Genomic DNA, 18,986 nt, shown 5'->3' on the forward strand with positions numbered 1-18,986 from the left:
TGAGCAGTTTTGTAACACGCCAACAGATGGCAGCACAAGGCTGCATGCACAGTCACAGAGCACCCACCTTCATAAATCATTGTGCACATCTGGAGCTGTGCAACTGGTGCTTTTCCGACCATGTGTGTTACCACGTCTATCGAATTCATCATGGACAGCAAGTCATCGAGCTTACCTCACATTCGAGTTTCTTGTGGGAAACTTGATCTCACTTGCTCTACTCGCCCTCTTCCCAGAGAGAAAGCTCCAGCTCGGCGTTTTTAAAAAGAATACCTCCAGGACACATTCCAAAAGTGTCAGGAATGCTGGGAGCACTGTATTGCATTCAAGGGGACTATTTTGAAGGTAATGTGTGTACATGTAGATTAATAACATGCTTTCTTGTAAACAGCTAGTCTCGAAACTTTATAATGCCAGCTCATATAAGATTACTATGTGCTTTTTGTACATCCACTCTTCTGGAATGATGTTCCACTAGATTTTGGTGTGTACTTGTGGAGATATGTGCATTAGGAACGACAGACTGGTTCAAGGTGGCGGTTGCATTGCATCAAGGGTCAGCTCTGAGCCCTTTCCTGTTTGCAGTGATGAGGGACAGGTTGAAGGATGAGGTCAGACAGGAGTCTCCGTGGACTATGATGTTTGTGGTGAGAGTAGGGAGCTGGTTGAGATGAGCCATAGGAGTAAGACAGAGTATGTGTGTGAATGAGAGAGAGGGCAGTGGAGTGGTACGGTTGCAGGGAGATGGTGGAGGAGTTCAGGTACCTGGGGTCAACAGAGCAAAGTAATAGAGAGTGTGTTAGAGAAGTAAAGAAAAGAGTGCAGGCTGGGTGGAGAAGAGTGATAGCAGGAGTGATTTGTGATAGAAGAGTATCTGTGAGAGTGAAAGGGAATGTTAATAGGACTGTGGTGAGACCTGAGATGTATGGATTAGAGACAGTGGCATTGAGTAAAAGACAGAAGGTGGAGCTGGAGGTAGCAGAGCTGAAGATGTTGAGGTTTTCATTGGGAGTGATGACGAAGGACAGGATTAGAAATGAGTTTATTAGAGGGACAGTGCATGTAGGACATTTTGGAGACAAGGTAAGGGAGGTGAGATTGAGATGGTTTGGACATGTGCAGAGGAGAGACATGGGGTATATCGATAGGAGAATCCTGAGGATGGAGCTGCCAGGAAGGAGGAAAAGAGAAAGATGCGGGGTCCCTGAAACGGGAATTGTTAAGCACGTTGAAACAAGACATTGTGGAGATCTTTAAAACCAAACTCCGAGTGGCACTGGGTGATGATTTGTCCACACTTAGAGCTTGCACACTTAACCGCTGAGTTTGTCTCATTGGAAAACAAGTGTGAGGACCTTGAATCTCGGTCACAACGGAATAACATTAGGATAGTCGGGGTTCCTGAGGACACTGTCACCAACACTACAGCTGTTACACTACAGATAAAAGGAAGCTTTTAAACTGGACGGATTATTGCTCTTAGACCAGGTACATAGAACCTCCCACCCGAAACATGGTGAGCGAGTATGCACCATTATTACCAGGTCTCATTATTATAGCGATTGTGTGAGAGAAAGTCGACAGGTGGTTGTCGGACAAATGAAGATCTCTGTTTTCCCTGACCATACTGCCAAGGTGGCCCGGGCTCAGGGGGGGTCCTGGCCTTTTGGAAGTCTTTATTTGTTCATAAACTATCGTGGTAAAAATGGCAGATTCCTTATGGTTTAGGCACGTTAACGCAAACAAAGGTGCTTTCGGTAAAACGTCTATGCACCTAACTTTGATGATGTTCAATTCTCAAACAGATTACTTATAGAAATATACCTTATCTTAATTCTCATTTGTTGATTTTTAGTGGTACTTACTATGAATATGGGGTTAAAGCGATCGACTGTTGGCTCACCATTTGAAACATCAATCTGCCTCATGTTTGATTTCTAAAATTAATCATCATGTCAGATTAATTAAGATTCAGGAAGCTTCCAAATCATTTTCTCATCAGTTTCTGTCCAGCCTTGTTTCCTCAAAATGAATAAAGCCCTGGGACCTGATGGGTTTCCTATAGAGTTTTACAATAAATGTATTGATAAATTGGCACCTTTATGTCTGTTGATGTTTAATGAATCCTTGGAAAATGGTTTGCTGTGACCAACTACCCTGACTCAAGCTTTGATAGCTCTTATTTTGAAGAGTGATAAAAATCCAACCTTTTTGTGGTTCCTATATCGGCCCTTATCTTTGGTAAATGCTAATGTAAAAGTTCTGGCAAAAACTATAGCCTTGTGTTTGGAGAGGGTGTTGCCCAGTATTATTTCAAAACGGTTTTGAAAAAAAAGGAACAAAACGGTTTTATCCAAAGACGTCAGTTATTTTGTAATACTCGTACTCTTTTAAATATTAGTCACTCGACGCGTTCCGAGAAGGTACCTGTGATTGTGATCTCAATGGAGAAAGCATTTGATAGGGTAAAGTGGGAGTATGTATTTGTTATACCTAAAAAAATTTGGTTTTGGTAATAAATGTAATAGCTGGGTCAAATTACTTTACACACATCACCACAAGCCAGTATTCAAACAATCTGTGTTCAGATTATTTTCCACTGGAACGTGAGACACGTCAAGGTTGCCCATTATCGCCATCTCTATTATCTCCATCCATGTTTTGGCCATTGGCTATTTCATTGAGATCCTCGGCTTTATTTAAGGGTGTCATTAGAAATGGTTTCTCTATAGTATGTATCTGGTTCTGTATCTTGTCCATTCTTGCTACAATCAGCTCCTTCTCTGGAAATAATCTACAAATTTTAGAAGAGCAAATCCTATTAACACAGCTGTTTTGCACCTTAAACATCTGGACATGCCCTTCAAAATCACTCCCTCTGGATTTAGGTAGCTTGGTTTAATGTCACATGTACATTCTCATGTACATACAGAACATCACTCATAGAACAAAATGTATTCAAACATTTTGGATCAATAAACCTAAGAAAAACCCCCAAATAAATGACTTCTTAATTTCTCTTCACATTTGTATTTATCATAATAGGCTGTATATTAACTTGATGGGAGAAAACCGGTAATTCTATGTGAAATCAAACACTGTGCACCACCATATCGCCGAAATGGTCCAATCTTCGTTTCAAAACACCTCTGCAAAGATTTGAGTAAGATTGGTAGTCTATTCAGGCTCCTCCTATAGAAGCACTGAATCTTTGACTATTGGGGGTCGCCCCTTCTACTATCCCCTTTGTTTGAAGCTAGATGGGTTCCCTTTTGTGAAGGTTTCTTCTTCATGCCATCTTAGAGAGTTTTTCCTTGCCGCAGTCGCCACTGGCTCACTCATTAGAGACAAACATGAATTATTTTAAACAACTTTATAACCGCTTCATCTCTGGAACGCTGCTTTGAGACAATGTCCATTGTTAAAAGCACTCTACAAATAAAAATGTATTGAATTGAACAAATCTTATGGTCAGGGCTCCACAAACTTGTGTCCAGACAGTGTATTTTGTTTTCGGGTTTGTGGGATGGACTTTGGTGGTCCGGCCCCTTTGTATCAATCTACTTTTAGGGCTCTGTAAACACTCTACATACTGAAATGACTCAACAAACTGTAACGAAAGAAGGTAAAGGGATGCTATGACACAAAACTACTACATTACTACAATTTCTCAGTTTTACAGAACTGAGAAAACCACAGAAGGTGTTTGTTTATGATTGGATTCAAAGCTACAGTTGAAGCTGACGTTCTAATTCTTACGGATAGAACTATTTCGCTTTTTGGTTTTGTCTGTGTGAGCAGTAGTTGGTTAGACTGGCTTGCATTTACGATACAGCTAGACTCGACTGAACCACAGAGGCTGATAATGTGAACTTCATTTTCTGACACATTTCAGCAACACTGAAACAAAATGCTTTCATGGGAATCAGGGCAGTCCTTCAGTCTCTGCTGTGCTTCAGTACAATATAAAACATGTTTACAGTGAACTGATTCATTATTCAATTAGAATTATTTTATCATTCAATTCAACTTCATTACATTAATTAATTTTTATAGTGCTTTTAACACTGGACAATATCTTAAAGCAGATTTACAGAAACAGAGGTTATGAAGTTGGAATAGCAAAATATAGTGCCTATTAGTTTGTTCTTTATAAGTTCATCCCTAATGAGCGAACCAGTGTTGACTGTGGCAGAGAAAAATCTCTGTGAGATGGTATGAGGAAGAAACCTTGAGAGGAACCAGTAATATCTATACATTACATTTTTATCATTGTTGAGCTGTTCAGCTAAGTGATTAAATGCACTTAAATGTAGAACTTGTTCATGCAAACCCTCGTCCTGAACAATCGTAGCAGACTGTTGTTATAATTTCAGTCTGAATGAGTTGCTCGGTAACTTCATGGATCTTTAGGCCGTTCATGTGGAACCATCCTCATCTGCACAGAGTGATCTCCAATTGAAGAGAACTCCATCCAGGTGTAGGGCATTGAGAGGAATCAGGTGAAAGTAAAGGACAGGAACACTACTCACTGGTACAGGCACTGTACCAGTGAGTAGTGAGAGTATCCTTGCCATCATTTCAAATTTAAAATGATTAAACTACATGTGTGTTAAATGGTTGGACGTCACACCTTCCAGCCAATCAAATAATGTATATTATACCATAGGATGATTTACAGTTTTTCTCAGTTGCTTTGAAGCGTTTCTCAGATCAGAAATGAAATTGTTCAGCCTCCACATCATGCCGTCACTTGTGCACATTATTAAAGCAATTTCTTATTGCTTTGAACGGATTGCGAATGTTTTTGTACTTTCATTTAAAATTGTTTCCTACATTATTAATTGTTTGTCATCAATACATTTAATCTTATATTAGACTGGTTGTCACCTGAAGAGTCTTAAACCCCAAAACATCTCAGCATCAGTCAAGCCATTGAATGCAAAATGGTTAAACCAGTTGTCAGAATCTGTCAGGTTTAAATTTCTATTCAACTTTTTTTGTAAATGTTTCTTGAATTGATGAATTGTGCAGGTTAATCTTGAATGTCACTAATGAAGGGAAGTGTTACGGCATCAAGATCAAAAGAACAGAACACAGAATAACAATTTCTGAAAATGGATTAACAACCAAAAAACGTACAAACACCTGTACAGAATCCTGTCGGTCTCTTGCACATACAGTAACGTGAACGTTTGTGCTGTTGATATAAATAGATGCCAAACAGAAGAAATTCCACCTTGTGAATTTTCAACTCATTGTAACCCAAAATGTAGTTTATATCAGGAAACACTGAAACTGTACGCAGTCACAATGACAACATGACCACACATTTTGACGATCTTGTTTGTGGACAATGACAAAAGGACTTGTTATTCTGATGGGAATCACATGGAATCACAAATATTTACTTTTGGCAGATGAAGAACGTACAGGCTTTTGCATGAAATTCATTGTTTGTAAAATTGCTTTGAGAAATGGTTTAATGGTTTGTAAATATTCAGGATGATTCAGGAAATGCTTCAAATTCTTGAAATTCTTACATATGCAAGTATGATTTAATTTTTTATTTTGAAAAGCTTTCCTGGACATTATTTAGAGGTTTTCAGAATGATAAAAAAAATTACACTCTGGTCAATATTTTGTAACATTTTCTTCTGCTGCAATTACAGATGCGTCTTTGCTCTTTGCAAGTTTACCATTTTGCTTCTTCTCCAATGATTAAACTGAAATTTTCAGATGATGAAAATTCATCTATAGCACCATGTCCATGTTTTCCAAATGCAGTGGTGGACAAAGAAGACAAACCAGCTGATTCAACTGCTATTTTATGTACATTGTGTTCTTATATTTTATTGTCTATTGTTGTTTTTACTGGAAAGCGCCTTGAGCTCCTTTTGGTTGTTGTAAGGCGCTCTATAAATAAAATTTGATTGATTGATTGATTGATTGATCAGTTAAAGTAGAGATTCACTCTGTAAATTATGACTGCAGTAAAAGTAAAAGTGTCCCTTTAACCTTTCACTTGAGAAAAAGTACATACGTTGTTGCCTTCAAATGTACTTAAGTATCCAAAGTACTATAATTGATTATAGCTATAATGTTTCTATCATGTTTGTTGTGTTTATTATCAAGTTTGAATCAGGAGTTTGTTTTATCATTTATTCTTCTCAAAATGTTCTGCTTGCTCTTGAATGTTATGTTGGTGATAAGCAGAAACGCCAAGCGGCAATTAAAACGTTTTCCTTCACTCATAAATAAAAAGAATGACTGATTTCTCAAAATGTAGTTGATTAAAAGTACAATATCTGACTTTGAAATGTACTGAAGTAAAAGTTTCCCCAAATGGAAATAAATCAGTAAAGAACAGATACATGAAAACACTGTCTAATTCACTTCTTTATTAAAGAAAGTGATATTTTTAACTCACTTGGTCAGGGCTCCTCTTGCTGACTGGGTCAGAGCACTGATTGCTTTTCATGAAGGTACATGGAACACATGGAACAAGGGCCCTTGATGATGTCATAGCTGCTGTTTAAATACAATACATACATCATTATTATTATTATGATTATCCTGCTTATGTATTTTTATTTAATCAATGATTTATTTATTGTTTGTATGTAATATTTTTATTCTGGTGTTCTGATTTGCAAAAAAAAAAATTGAGCAAATTTGCAAAACCCCATTTGATGAAGCTGCACGTTGTACTGGTGTTTGGGGGGAGGGGTGGGGTGGTCTGATTGGTCTTGGTCACATGACTAATTAGCACCGTGTAGTGTGTTGCTTGATTGTGATTGGCTAAACACTTGCAACCCAAGACTACATGTTAGGCACTAAAGGTGTGTGTTTTTGCATGGAGCTAGCTAAAGTGTGTGTGTAGCATTATGAGCTCTGAGTGCAGCTACACCGTTGAACCTGGGAGCAGTGAGGGCCAGAAGGCAAGTGTGTTTGTTTTCAGTAGTATGCTGCAGAAGTATTTGTCCCAAAATTGACATGTAATTGTCTTTGAAGCTCCTTGCATAATTTTGAAAGAGTTTGTGAGCTGCTTCTTGATGTTTGTGTGCAATTTATTATTTCTGTTGAGAGAAATTGTTCCAGCTTTGGTTTGAATGCTGAAGTCAGTGCATGTGTTCACTCTTGTCTTGATGATTGTCCCCTTGCAGAGTAAAGCTGTGGTGAAAAGAGATGGTGTGATTGCATCAGTCTTCTGTCGAATTTCACAGTTTTGGCCAGTCCGCTTTGTGGTAACTTGCATCCAAGTGTGCTTTTGTTACCAGTTGAGCACAGGATTGTTTGGTTATTAGATTTTTATTTCTTTCATTTTCCATGGCCCCCTGAGCTGAGGTAGTGTGTATGGGGGTGTGTTTTGTTTCCAATCATTTTCAGGTGCACGGATTCCGGTCCTTATGGTGGTTCCTTGGCTTCTCCTCCCCTGGAAAAGCTTCCTCACCTCCATGCGATGAGGACAAAAGTTCCCCCAGTGCACGCCAGTGTCGCTCCGGTCGGAAGCGTCTGGGAAGAACCACACGTTTGCTGCTTTCCATCCTGCCCCGGAGGATCCAGAGTGCTCTCAGCTTCCCGGTGTGCACCAGCATTGGCTGCTCCGTGTCCCCAGGTCTGATGTGTGCTTGAATATGTGAGATTACATTTAATTGGACAATGCAGCCATTTTAAGATAAACCAGTAGACTTTACAAAAAGTTGTAGGCTTCCTGTGATGAATTTTACTTATGTTTTTCTTTTTTGCTACCTTTTTTTAGAGGTGCGCTGTTCTCCCACTAAGCCCTGTGGGAAAGGCAATAAAAGGAAGCAGGACGATATGGATGACGACGATGCTGAAGCAGAGCTGGAGCAGCAGTCATGGGTGGAGCACTCAATCAGGAACTGACTGATGAGGACCAGCCGACTGATCCTGACTATGAAGTATGGAAATACTAACCTTACTAAGAAGTTGGGGAAAGTGTCCTGACCTGTAGAAAAGCAGGCTTTTATTGTGTTTTTCAAAGTATGTACAGTTGTTTCATAGTCTGTACAAGTGTTCAGGGTAAAGTAAAATGGTTTTGACGAAATCCAAGATATGAGAAAATTGTAGCATTTAACTCTCTAAGACGGCATAAGGAAGAAACCTTGAGAGGAACCAGACTCAAGAGGAAACCCATCCTCATCTGGGTTACACAATGTCCATTAATAGCATATACGATGTTGAGGTGTGCAGAAATGATGGTCAGAAGCAAACTCTAGTCCTCCCACAACACATTGGAACACCAGCTGAAATGCTGGCAATGTTTGACTCAACTTCTTCAGGGTCTCTTGAGAAACCTCTTCTCTTAGAACAGCATGCAGATGTAACCATCGATATCCTTCGAGTCGGCCCCTGGTTGCCATTTCATTTTTTTTTTTTTCTTCCTTAAATGGTGTCAAACAGAATCGCTGCAGTGTCGGTTTACTAATTTTAGCACCGTGCTGATGTGCCAAGACTCTTTTCTGATTACTAAATCCTAAAATAAAATGCGATTTAACCAAATCCTCCACATCCATTTCATGTCGCAATTCTGTCATTTTGTCAATATTACCATTTAACCTCATATTGATGGCTTTTTTCTCATCTTAATTTTTTTAAATTTTATTTAAAGTGCCATAAAATGCTGTCATGATTAATGCCAGTTTTTTTTTTTTTTTCCCCCCTGCAGCCAAGTGCAGTTGAGACTGATAGCGAGGAATACCGGTCACACAACGATACCGAGAGTGATATTGAAGTGGAGAAGGGTGTCGTGGTGATCCAGGATTTGGAGACCATCCAGGTGAACACTGCGTCAGATGTGACCCTTTTTTTTTTTTTTTTGTGAAAAAATGTTTATTTTATTTTTAATGTTAAGTTGTCCATTTTAATTGATTAGTTTTGTTTTCTCCCAACCCCCATTCAGGAGCCCCTAACAGAGGAGAAGTGATGGCAGTGGGGATGGAATGTGTTGCATATATTTATAGAAAAAAGTAATGTTCATTTGTATTCTATACATTTCCAAGTATGTAGCTAGTTATTGCCCATGTGGTGGTTTTCTGGTCGTTGTCTTGTCGAAGGCTTCCTGGCTTGATTTGTTCGTTTTTTTTTTTTTTTTTTTCTATGTGAGTTTTCAGTGTCTTGTATTTGATTTTCTGAAATAAACTAATCAATTTTGGCTCAATCTTTATTTTATGCATTTACAAACTAATCATCCTTCCACTTGCAAGAGCATTTTGACATGTTCTTTTGATGGTTTTCAGAATTTTATTTTTGCTTGACTTCTACAGTGTACACATCTTTCTATAGATAAACTCTAGGCATTTCATACTATGAAAGAGGAAGGGACACGTTACACAATGTCTAACACTGGTGGGCTCTAACTGTGTCCAGATTTGAACCTTCAGCATGCCCTCTATTGAGTAACTGCCACTTCCTGTTCAGATACCATGTGATTTTGCGCTAAAAAAACTGGTGCATTGTGAAGTCTTGCTTTGTTATGCGTTTGACTTAAACAAAACACATGCAACCTGTTAATCTCGCAAATACGTTTGACATTTATGGCCTGAGAATGAGGGGCCTTACTCAAGTGGCAGCTTGGTGGTGGTGGGATTTAAACCTCCTAAAAAAAAAAAACACAGTAACTCAAACGGTGTACTGTTTAGTTCATGTCAACAACCGTGTTTGTGTACATTAGAATGGAATTTGCCTTGATGGCTGCTCATATCATCGATTTACAATTTTTATTTTTGCATTCCTTTTGATTGATCTTGTGCCTTCATGGTTTAATATGCTGTTAATTTTTTTAATCTTTATTTCTAAAATAAAGACTAATAATCTATGCAATTGTGATGTCTGATAATTGCATTCAATAGACTGACCTGTAAACTACAATTGTTGGTTTTTTTTTTTTTTTTTTTTTTAAACCACAAGGTGCATTTTAACAGTTACGGAGTTGTAAAAAGGGGTCTGGGATAATCCTGCTCCAGTTGTATTACAAAATGGCATTGAAAGGTTTTTCCTAAATCATTAAGTGAGGACTGATCAGCTTATAACATTTAAAACCACCAAATATGTGTAGTTTCTTTCGTGCCACCAAAAAAAAGCTCTGACCTGGACTCCACATATCCTCTAAAGGTGTGATGAGGGTCCCAAAACCAAGACAGTAGCAGCAGATTCTTTTAGCTTCTGTAGTGAGGTGACAATAGATCAGATTGTGACCTGAGGAATTTAGATATCAACACTGTCCTGTTTAACAAATTCTTAAACCATATTTTTTGCTGCCTTCAGGGATTACAATAGATAAAAAAATGGTGAAACATTTGTCTGTGGAAATGTTGCGGTCGGTGGAAAATGCCACAGTAAAATCCACCCGAATGCCACAACCCACAGACGCCCAGAACATCACACTGCCAGATCACACATGCACTACACACCCAGCCTACATACAAACCAGTCCAGCTTCTTTCACTGCTTAATGGTCTCGTGCCCGTTGTAAGTGCTTTCACAGGTGTACCAGGATCAGCACGAGCACTCTGAGCAGCTCTTGGAATGGGATAACCTTTGATCCCATACCTCAATAATTCTTGGATGCCCATGACTTGTTTTATGTCCATTTTTCCTGCTTCTAACACATCAGCTTGACAGTAAAAGGTGCTTTATACTTGTCACATGTACTTTACAGCAGCGGTCCTCAAACATTTTTGCGCCGATTAATGTCGGACAATATTTTCACAGACCGGCCTTTAAGGTGTTGTGGATAAATACAACAAAATAAAATATGACTGCCATAAAAACTGGTATTTTCTCAATATAATAAAAGTAAATCCACTGCAGTGTTTGTTCATTTTGCTCGGCTGGGGGTTTAAATTTAGCGGTACTGTATTATGTTAGCAGCCGGAGCCCCTTTAAGAAGGTAGCAGATGGAGGTAAGACATGTGACCGAGGCATCATGACATGCGTCAAGTGAGTCATACATAGATGTGGCGGCGAGAATACGGTAATTTTCCAAAATAAAACGTGGTTTAGAATCAGATAGTAAAGAAAACAGTTTGACCCACGGACTGGTGCCGACCCAGGGGGTGAGGACCACTGCTTTACAGCACAGTGAAATTATTTGCGGATACAGCACCCCTGGAGCACAACGGGTTAAAGGCCTTGTTTAAGGGCCCAAGAGTGGCAGCTTGGTGATATTGGGGCTTGAACCCTGGTCCTTTCGAACAGTTGAGCCGTAACCACCCGAGATACTGCTTCGTTTAACTGCTGTACAGATCTGCTGGTGTCAGAATCTGACCCTATTTTAGGGCTGATTGGTGCAAGATGGACCGAAGTTTGGGTTTATTGGGAGGGACAGCATTGAAATGTGCTCTCAATGAAAAGTCTTTAAAGATTTGCTCAGTTCATATGTTGATTACACCTAATGGTAATGTTTACACCCACCTTTATTACACAAAGTGTACATCATCGTTCAGTACATAAGCTACGTCCACTTCTGATCCAAATCTGTTGTGATGTTGCTTCTGTAGTTCTACAAGTAGACATTTTTCAAAAAATCTAATTCTTTTGTATTAGTTTATCTTTGATTTTCTTTTCCCGTGAATCCACAAAGAAATGGGAAAACTCGTTTTTCCGTAGTTTGGTTCTGAGATTTTAGAAGAATTTTTTTTTTTTATTTTATTTTTAAAATAAAATAAAAATGCAATGACCAGAAGGTACATGGGCCCAACTGTGTTGAAAGGCTAGACGAGAGTCACTGTTCCGTACACCAGGATTACACTGGAAAACGTATTTATTGAGGACACTGGAACTGGTGTCAGGATGAGAAGAACAGGAAAAAAAACGACCCATATTGGTAAAACAAACCCAGGGCGTAGGCAGAGCAAATTTATTTTGCACTCTCTTATAACATGCAGAGTAGCTCAAGTGAACGCTGAACAAAAAGGAGTCATGCACACACACACAAACAAAATCAATACAAGCATAAAAATCAGGAAACTAATTTACTTACATACATTTGCTGCATGGGAATCAGAGCCTCTAAAGAGCAGTGTGTGGGAATGTGATTGCCTAATGATTGAAATTAAAACTTCACTAATGCAAACTGACACAGTCTGTGCACCACTTTGATAAGAAACTACTGCAGAAATCACAGAAAATGAAGATGCGTGTGAGAGAAAAGGAAAAAATGGTTCAGATTGTTTTACTGATGAAAGAAAAATAAAAAAGGAAAAGTGTACGAGCACAAAGTCGTGAAGTGAAGTGATGGATTGGTGAGGATTATTCATCATTGTCCAATTCTCTTTCGATGCTGTAAGCCATGAAGAAAGCGTCGGGGCGGGAGGGGACAAGAGAATGACCGGGTCTCACAATCTCAAAGCCCAGGAAACTAAACGTCCGCAGGAGCGATGCTGTAGGTACACGGGGAAGAGTGAGTTTATTGAGCGAACACTTTAAAACACGAACGCAGAGCTGAGAAAAGACGTACCTCTGTCCTCACGGTTCTTCTGGAAGCAAATGAAAACGTAATCAACCTGAAGCTTCTCCTCTGCAAACTCGAGCAGGAGTGCAAAGCTGCAAGATCACAAATATAACAAGGGGTCGTGTTAATATCTGAATGAAAAGTCTACATGCAAGTTCTTGTACGAAGTCTTCACTGAAATAAAGATTTACCACAGATCATCTGTTTTGTTATTTCAGGTAATAGTGTGTATTAAGTTATCTTGAGATCTGCTACTGGTGTACACAGAGATGTGTGCTTATACACAGGGTTTTCTCCACATCCCCCATGAAAACCTGCAGTACTCCATACCGATAGTTTTTCCGGGCTGCGTCTATTGGTCTTTATACAGTAGGAGAGCGGCCTCTAGAGGCGAATTACTGGTGCCACGAGCTGTTTGTTTTGACTCACTGGAAACAGTGCACACTGCCTTAACAATTTCAAGTGAGATCTTTCTTCCAATGCTCTGAAACCTGTTCCCGTAGACAATTGTATAAATTATACACTGAAAAGACGGCAGACAAAATGCTGGGTTTTCAATATCATATTTATTACTTCTAGAGCGCTCACATTATTAACTGTATCTTTTCTGTGTTCTATGTTCCCTGTGTGAGAACTCGCCTTATATATTTTGAGGAAGCACTAAATTAGCTCGTTCCTGTGCATTACCAAATTCTTACAAATTTTTTAAACAGGATGCTGTAGATACACTATATGGACAAAAGTATTGGGACACCTGACTTTTCCCACCAAATGTGGTTCTTCCACAAACTGTATTGTGCGGGACATCTTTGAGTATGGTAACATTACGTTTTTCCTTCACTTCAACCAGGAGACCCAAACTCGTCCCAGCATCACAATGCCCCTGTGCACAATGCCAGCTCTAGGAAGATATGTTCTACATGGGTTCCAGTGGAAGACCTCCTGTTAGAGTGCGCTGACTCTGTAGACCACCTTTGAGACAAATGTGAACACTGACTGAACCCCAGGCATCCTCACCTCTACCAGTACCAGGCTTTACTAACACGCTTGTGGCTGAATGAGCGCAAATCCACACAAAATCTAGTGGAACATCTCCCAGAAAAAGTGGAGGTTAATAAAACAGCAAATGTAGACAAAAAAGGAGATACAAATCCTATAGTCAGGAGTCCAGAAACCTGTCCATTAATGTATATACTGTACTGGAGACAAGATGATCAAAGTGATTTTATTCATAAAAAACAAACGATAATTGCAGTAACCACAGCAACATGCATATGTGGGTTTCTAACCTATCCTTGCTTCCTTCAGGAAGTGCTCCTGGGGGGATCTCGATGTAAAGCCTTAGTCCGACCAGCGATCCCCTCCACACTACCGGCTTGATCTCGGAGCTGCGCCGCTCGAAGAGCAAAAAACGCACTCGGCTGTTCGAAGGTCGAGGCTCTTCAAGGACCAGCATCTGAGTGTCCTAGTGAATGGAGGGAAGAAAAATCAAATCAAACTCAGGCTATTTCTTCACCAACTTGATAAAACAAAGAATGCAGTTGGGCGCTTTCTTTCCTTTAATCATTCAACAGGTTGCGCGAAATGAAAAACAAAACTGCTTTATTTTTTTTTTTTATAATGCAGTTTATTATACAGTGGAACCCAGTAATCTCACCCTCGGTTACCTCGACAACCCTATTAAGTCGACGTTTTTAAGTGGAACCGCCAAATTCTCGCTTTTTCTAAGCATTTTTTATCGGTTATGTCGTTTTTTTATGTCACCGAACCCTAATATCTCGAGCACAAGGGGGAAAAATTTGCCATTTAACGTCGGTTATCTCAGTGCAGCCGCAGAAGAACTCGCGGAAGTGTCGGAAAAATCAAGGCTTACAGCTGCTACAGGTGTTTTATTGTATACTGGTGAATCTCTGCTGTTAGTTAGTGCTAGTGTTCGTAGTGTTAGTAGGGGCGCGGCGCGGCTTTGGGAAGAAAAGCGCAGCCGTTGAGAGAGTGCCGGTGGGAAGACACGTACTGGGATACGCATGAGCGATAACAACGACCGCCGTGAACCAACATATACCAACAATAACGGACAGTGAGAGTGTGGAAGTTTAAATAGGAGCTGGTGATGATGATAAACGAGCACCATATGTGCGCGATTGAAGCCGCGGGAGCTTCAGAGAAAGCGGCCGAGAAAACACCTGCAGGGGGCGCCGAAGGGGGCGTGGCAGGTGGATTCCTGACAGATAAACATGTACTGTATGTATTTTTATAGCATGCCTTCATCAAACAAATCGCAGCAACGCTGTTGTGTGAAAAACCCTCCAAAAACACGTGCATGCACATTCTCATTTATTAACGCACATCATGTACATAAAGAAATTTCAAGCACGTTAATATATTGCCGCCATTTTGATTTTTGTTTATCTCGATGCTTTTTGGCGACCCCCTAGGACATCGACATAACCGGGTTCCACTGTAATTAACATTTGTGAATAATTCACTTTTTTATACAATAAAATAAAAAAATGCTTGGTTAAATCATATGGATTTTTTTTTATAATATTATATAAAAGAATAACTATACACCTTATTATTTTGATTAAATTGAGTAATTGAATAAATTCCCACAAATTAAACTGATTCAATAAAATGTAATAAATTTTATAGTTTACATTTGTTAGACCCCATTCGGGTAATACAGATGTGTATGTAAGTGTTTTACATTTAGGATTTAACTTTCTAAAAATATCTTCTACATAATGTTAAAAAATAAATACATAAAAAAAAAAACCCTCAACGTACGAGACAGAGACTAAAATTATATATAATTATTTATTTATTTATATTTATATATATATATATATATATATATATATATATATATATATATATATATATATATATATATATATAAATATAAAAATAATTTATGGTTCAATACAGACAAATATGCAGGTACTTACAGAATAGAATAACTTAGCTGAAAGATTGTGATCCCTCTGATCGTTCCCTCGCCCACCTGGGATCTTTAGGGGTGGGTGAGGGGCATCAGGAACACCACAGAGGCCCTGGACACGGGTTACTGTAACAGCGAGTGCACCTGCTGGGACTGCACAAACAAATACATCACAAACAGTTACAAGGGGCACTTCACACCCTCGGTCCTGTAGTACCTGTAGAATGCTTATTCCTTTTAAAAAAAAAATTTTATTTACTTATTTATTTATTTATTTATTTATATCTGCTTCTGCGAATAAAATAGATGATTGCAATATTTGCACGAGAGGTAAAACATTGAGCAAGAACAGAAACACCAAACAAGTGCATATGCCTTACACAACAAGCCCTAACGTGTTAAAACAGGTGGCTTAGGAGCTTAAAAACCACCACTGAGAGTCATTCTGACATAGTAACTGCGATTGTTGTTATTGTTGCTGAAAGCGGAGAGAAGAGTGACAGTTGTACTGCTGACACATCAGTATGACACAACAGCTGCACAACAGCTCACGTAGGAACGTGACCCTGTGTTCAGGGCACACAAACGTTGCCGCAACAAGATGGCGAAGTCAGAAGGAGATGTGGACACTGGATCAAAAAATAAAAAATAAAAAATGCTCCATGTAAAACAGTATTGAAAATTTTAAAAATACAAGAGTACTTAATCATAAAACTGTGCTAAATGAAATATTAATTATATGAATAAATCTATTTATATAATAAATTAATTATAATTAATAAATAAAACGCTCTTTGTGAAAAAAGCGCAGTCTCACTTGTCCAAACAAACAGTACGCGGTAGCAGTAATGTGCCTCTAGAGGCCGCTGTTGCATTGTCGCCACCGGCTTTCTCACCAGGGACAAACTTAAACTTATAAGAGCATCTTATTCATTTTAATCACCACATTATCTGTTTAAACAAATACAAATCCACTATACAATTAAAAATTAATTGAACTGAATATAATTATAACGACAGCAGAAGTTATCTGCCACACACGCAACCCTGAAAATATATCGGTATGGATTTTTGAAGTGGCAATTCTACTGCGCAATGTCAAACGTTTCAAGTAACAGTTTAAGTGAACATGTACAATGGATCTCCAAGAAGCCACAATGTGGTAACACCAGAAGAAAAAAAAAAAAAAAAAGAGGATGTTTGAAACAATAGCCACGTTTACAATGTACACGTTTTTGTCATTCTGATTGAATGATTTGTTGTCTGTTTAAATGAGATGTTATTTAATCCGATAGTGTGTTTGCATGTGCCCACGCTTTTAATCTGAATGACTTTGTGACATGCGCACATTAGTCTGGGTCCTGTCCTGTCAACATGGTGTTCCATTATTCCTTATGCGTGTTATTCTAATGTTTAGTGTTGCTCTTAATCAAACTAATTTGTAGACATACTACTGCTGGAAGGTATGAGGAAAAGATGGGCACAGGAAGTAAACACGCGTTCACATGTCAGGATTTTTATTTTTGTTCGGGTTTATAGAAAGTCTTATCACCATATCACTCAAACTGATTACAATTTCGCTCTGTTTGGGCATTTTTATCCCGATTGAGGTGTTTACATGGATTGGATTTGTGACCGTTTACAATGCTCTGTGTAAACACACATGAATAAACGTAGCTAAACAGGCCAAGAGTGTCAGACAATGTTCAGATCTAACATTGGAATGAGGGATTTGTTGATTGGTGCCAGATGGGATGGTTTGAGTATTTCAGAAACTGCTGAAAAAATGAGTTTAAAGAGTTTACAATGGTGAAAGATGTGAAAAGATGCCAGTGAGAAAGATCTATGAGAGATCTGCTTAGTGCTGACAAATCTATTGAAATCTATTGTAACTAAAATAATCAGTCTTTGCAGCTGTGATGGTCAGAGTCCCAGTGAGTCACAGAGATCACACTTTTCCCCTATTTCTGATGTTCGAACATTTGAAGCGCTTCATCTGAATCTGCATGATGGTACATACTGCACTGCTCCCATGTGATTGGCACAACTGGCATGAATGTGCTGGTGTCCCTAATAAAATGGCCAGTGAGCATAATAAAATCCACACATTTAAGTGTTTAATTCCCGTGTTACCACCCCACAGGTTTCCAATTCAATTACACCAAATGCAGGATTCAGTAAGAGTAAAAGTACACATGGCATAATTCATACACAAAAACAGAAAGACACAGAAATATATATATCTTTTTGTGTCTTTCTGTTTTCGTGTATGAATTATGCTGTGTACTTTTAAAAGTAATGAAAGAAATACAAGTAAATAAAGAGATAGAAAAAAATAAATTAAGGAAAATCTGAAAGATATACACAAAAGATAAACAAAAGATAAACACAAAGATATGAAAATACAGAAAGATATACAAAAATAAAGATATACAAGAAGAAAGAAAGAGAAAGAGTCGGCGGGATTATGGGCCTTGGCTCAGAAGCCCAGAAGCGGCAGCTTGGCGGTGCTGCGGCCCGACCCGACCCTCAGTAGCCCCGTGCCTCAATCTCTGCGCTCCCGCTTCCCATCAACCCACATAACACTGTCAGTTCAAACCGACATCTTAATATTTTTATATAACAATAACTAAATACATCATTTATACTGTCAATACGCGTATATCTGAAATATTCTTTATATTTGGCAGGAAATCGAGGTAGTGAAACAGCAAGGTTACGTGTTAGCAGCAGCAGCTACCGATGCTAACGCTAAAAAACAGTGCTAATCAGCGTCAACTAGCGCCTGAGGGAGGAAAAAAAAAAGTTTTCTTATTTGTAAAATAATTCGGACACATTTTATTAATTTAGTGAATGTGTGTGTTGGTGTGTGTGTGTAAGTGTGTGTACATGTGTTGACCAAAGTCCAGGAAGGCTTTAAAGTCCACCAGGCCGCAGAGCTAGCCAGTTAGCCCGCATTTAGCTTAGCTTTAGCATTAGGGTCAGTTGAGAGGATAATATCGGACCCCTACCTCTTAATCTCAGTGTTATTGTGGGCGACTTCGATCGGCATCGTGGGGAAATTTCTCTCCTTCTCTCGGGCAAAACAGTGACTATTCAGGATCGTCTGCAGGTTCGATTTGACCATCCGGACAGCGTCGGCACCACCGCACTGCTCTACTTCACGACTCTCTGTGTGTGTGTGTGTGTGTGCGTGTGTGTGAAAAGGCAGTGAGCAGCAGCGGTGTTTATTACATCAGCGTTTATTCGGCCTGAGGCGTGTCTCCCAACAACACACACACACACGGCATACAACTATACACTCTTTACACACTCTTTATACATTATACAACTATACTCTTCACACACACCTCTACACATAATACAACTATACCCTCACCACACACTCTACACACTCTTTATACATTATACAACTATACTCTTCACACACCTCTACACATAATACAACTATACCTCACCACACACTCTACACACTCTTTATACATTATACAACTATACTCTTCACACACACCTCTACACATAATACAACTATACCCTCACCACACACTCTACACACTCTTTATACAT

The 18,986-nt window shown here is 39.0% G+C and overlaps 2 protein-coding genes across 2 annotated transcripts; one reads left to right on the plus strand and one right to left on the minus strand.

Annotated features, from left to right (window-relative positions):
* Window positions 1-6,790: 6,790 nt before the first annotated feature.
* On the plus strand, window positions 6,791-9,178 carry org (oogenesis-related gene). The gene is given in 7 exon segments (XM_046856796.1): window positions 6,791-6,941; window positions 7,167-7,247; window positions 7,390-7,618; window positions 7,763-7,870; window positions 7,873-7,925; window positions 8,693-8,803; window positions 8,927-9,178. Coding segments are annotated over 7 exon segments (660 nt in total). The 5' UTR covers window positions 6,791-6,887; the 3' UTR covers window positions 8,951-9,178.
* Window positions 9,179-11,870: 2,692 nt separating this feature from the next.
* On the minus strand, window positions 11,871-18,637 carry oaz1a (ornithine decarboxylase antizyme 1a). The gene is given in 6 exon segments (XM_046858336.1): window positions 11,871-12,407; window positions 12,485-12,570; window positions 13,768-13,943; window positions 15,427-15,513; window positions 15,515-15,572; window positions 18,431-18,637. Coding segments are annotated over 6 exon segments (654 nt in total). The 5' UTR covers window positions 18,547-18,637; the 3' UTR covers window positions 11,871-12,276.
* Between the last annotated feature and the right edge of the window lie 349 nt (window positions 18,638-18,986).

This window comes from Silurus meridionalis, chromosome 9 (genome assembly GCF_014805685.1).
Source record: "Silurus meridionalis isolate SWU-2019-XX chromosome 9, ASM1480568v1, whole genome shotgun sequence".
Classification (NCBI taxonomy): Eukaryota; Metazoa; Chordata; class Actinopteri; order Siluriformes; family Siluridae; genus Silurus; species Silurus meridionalis.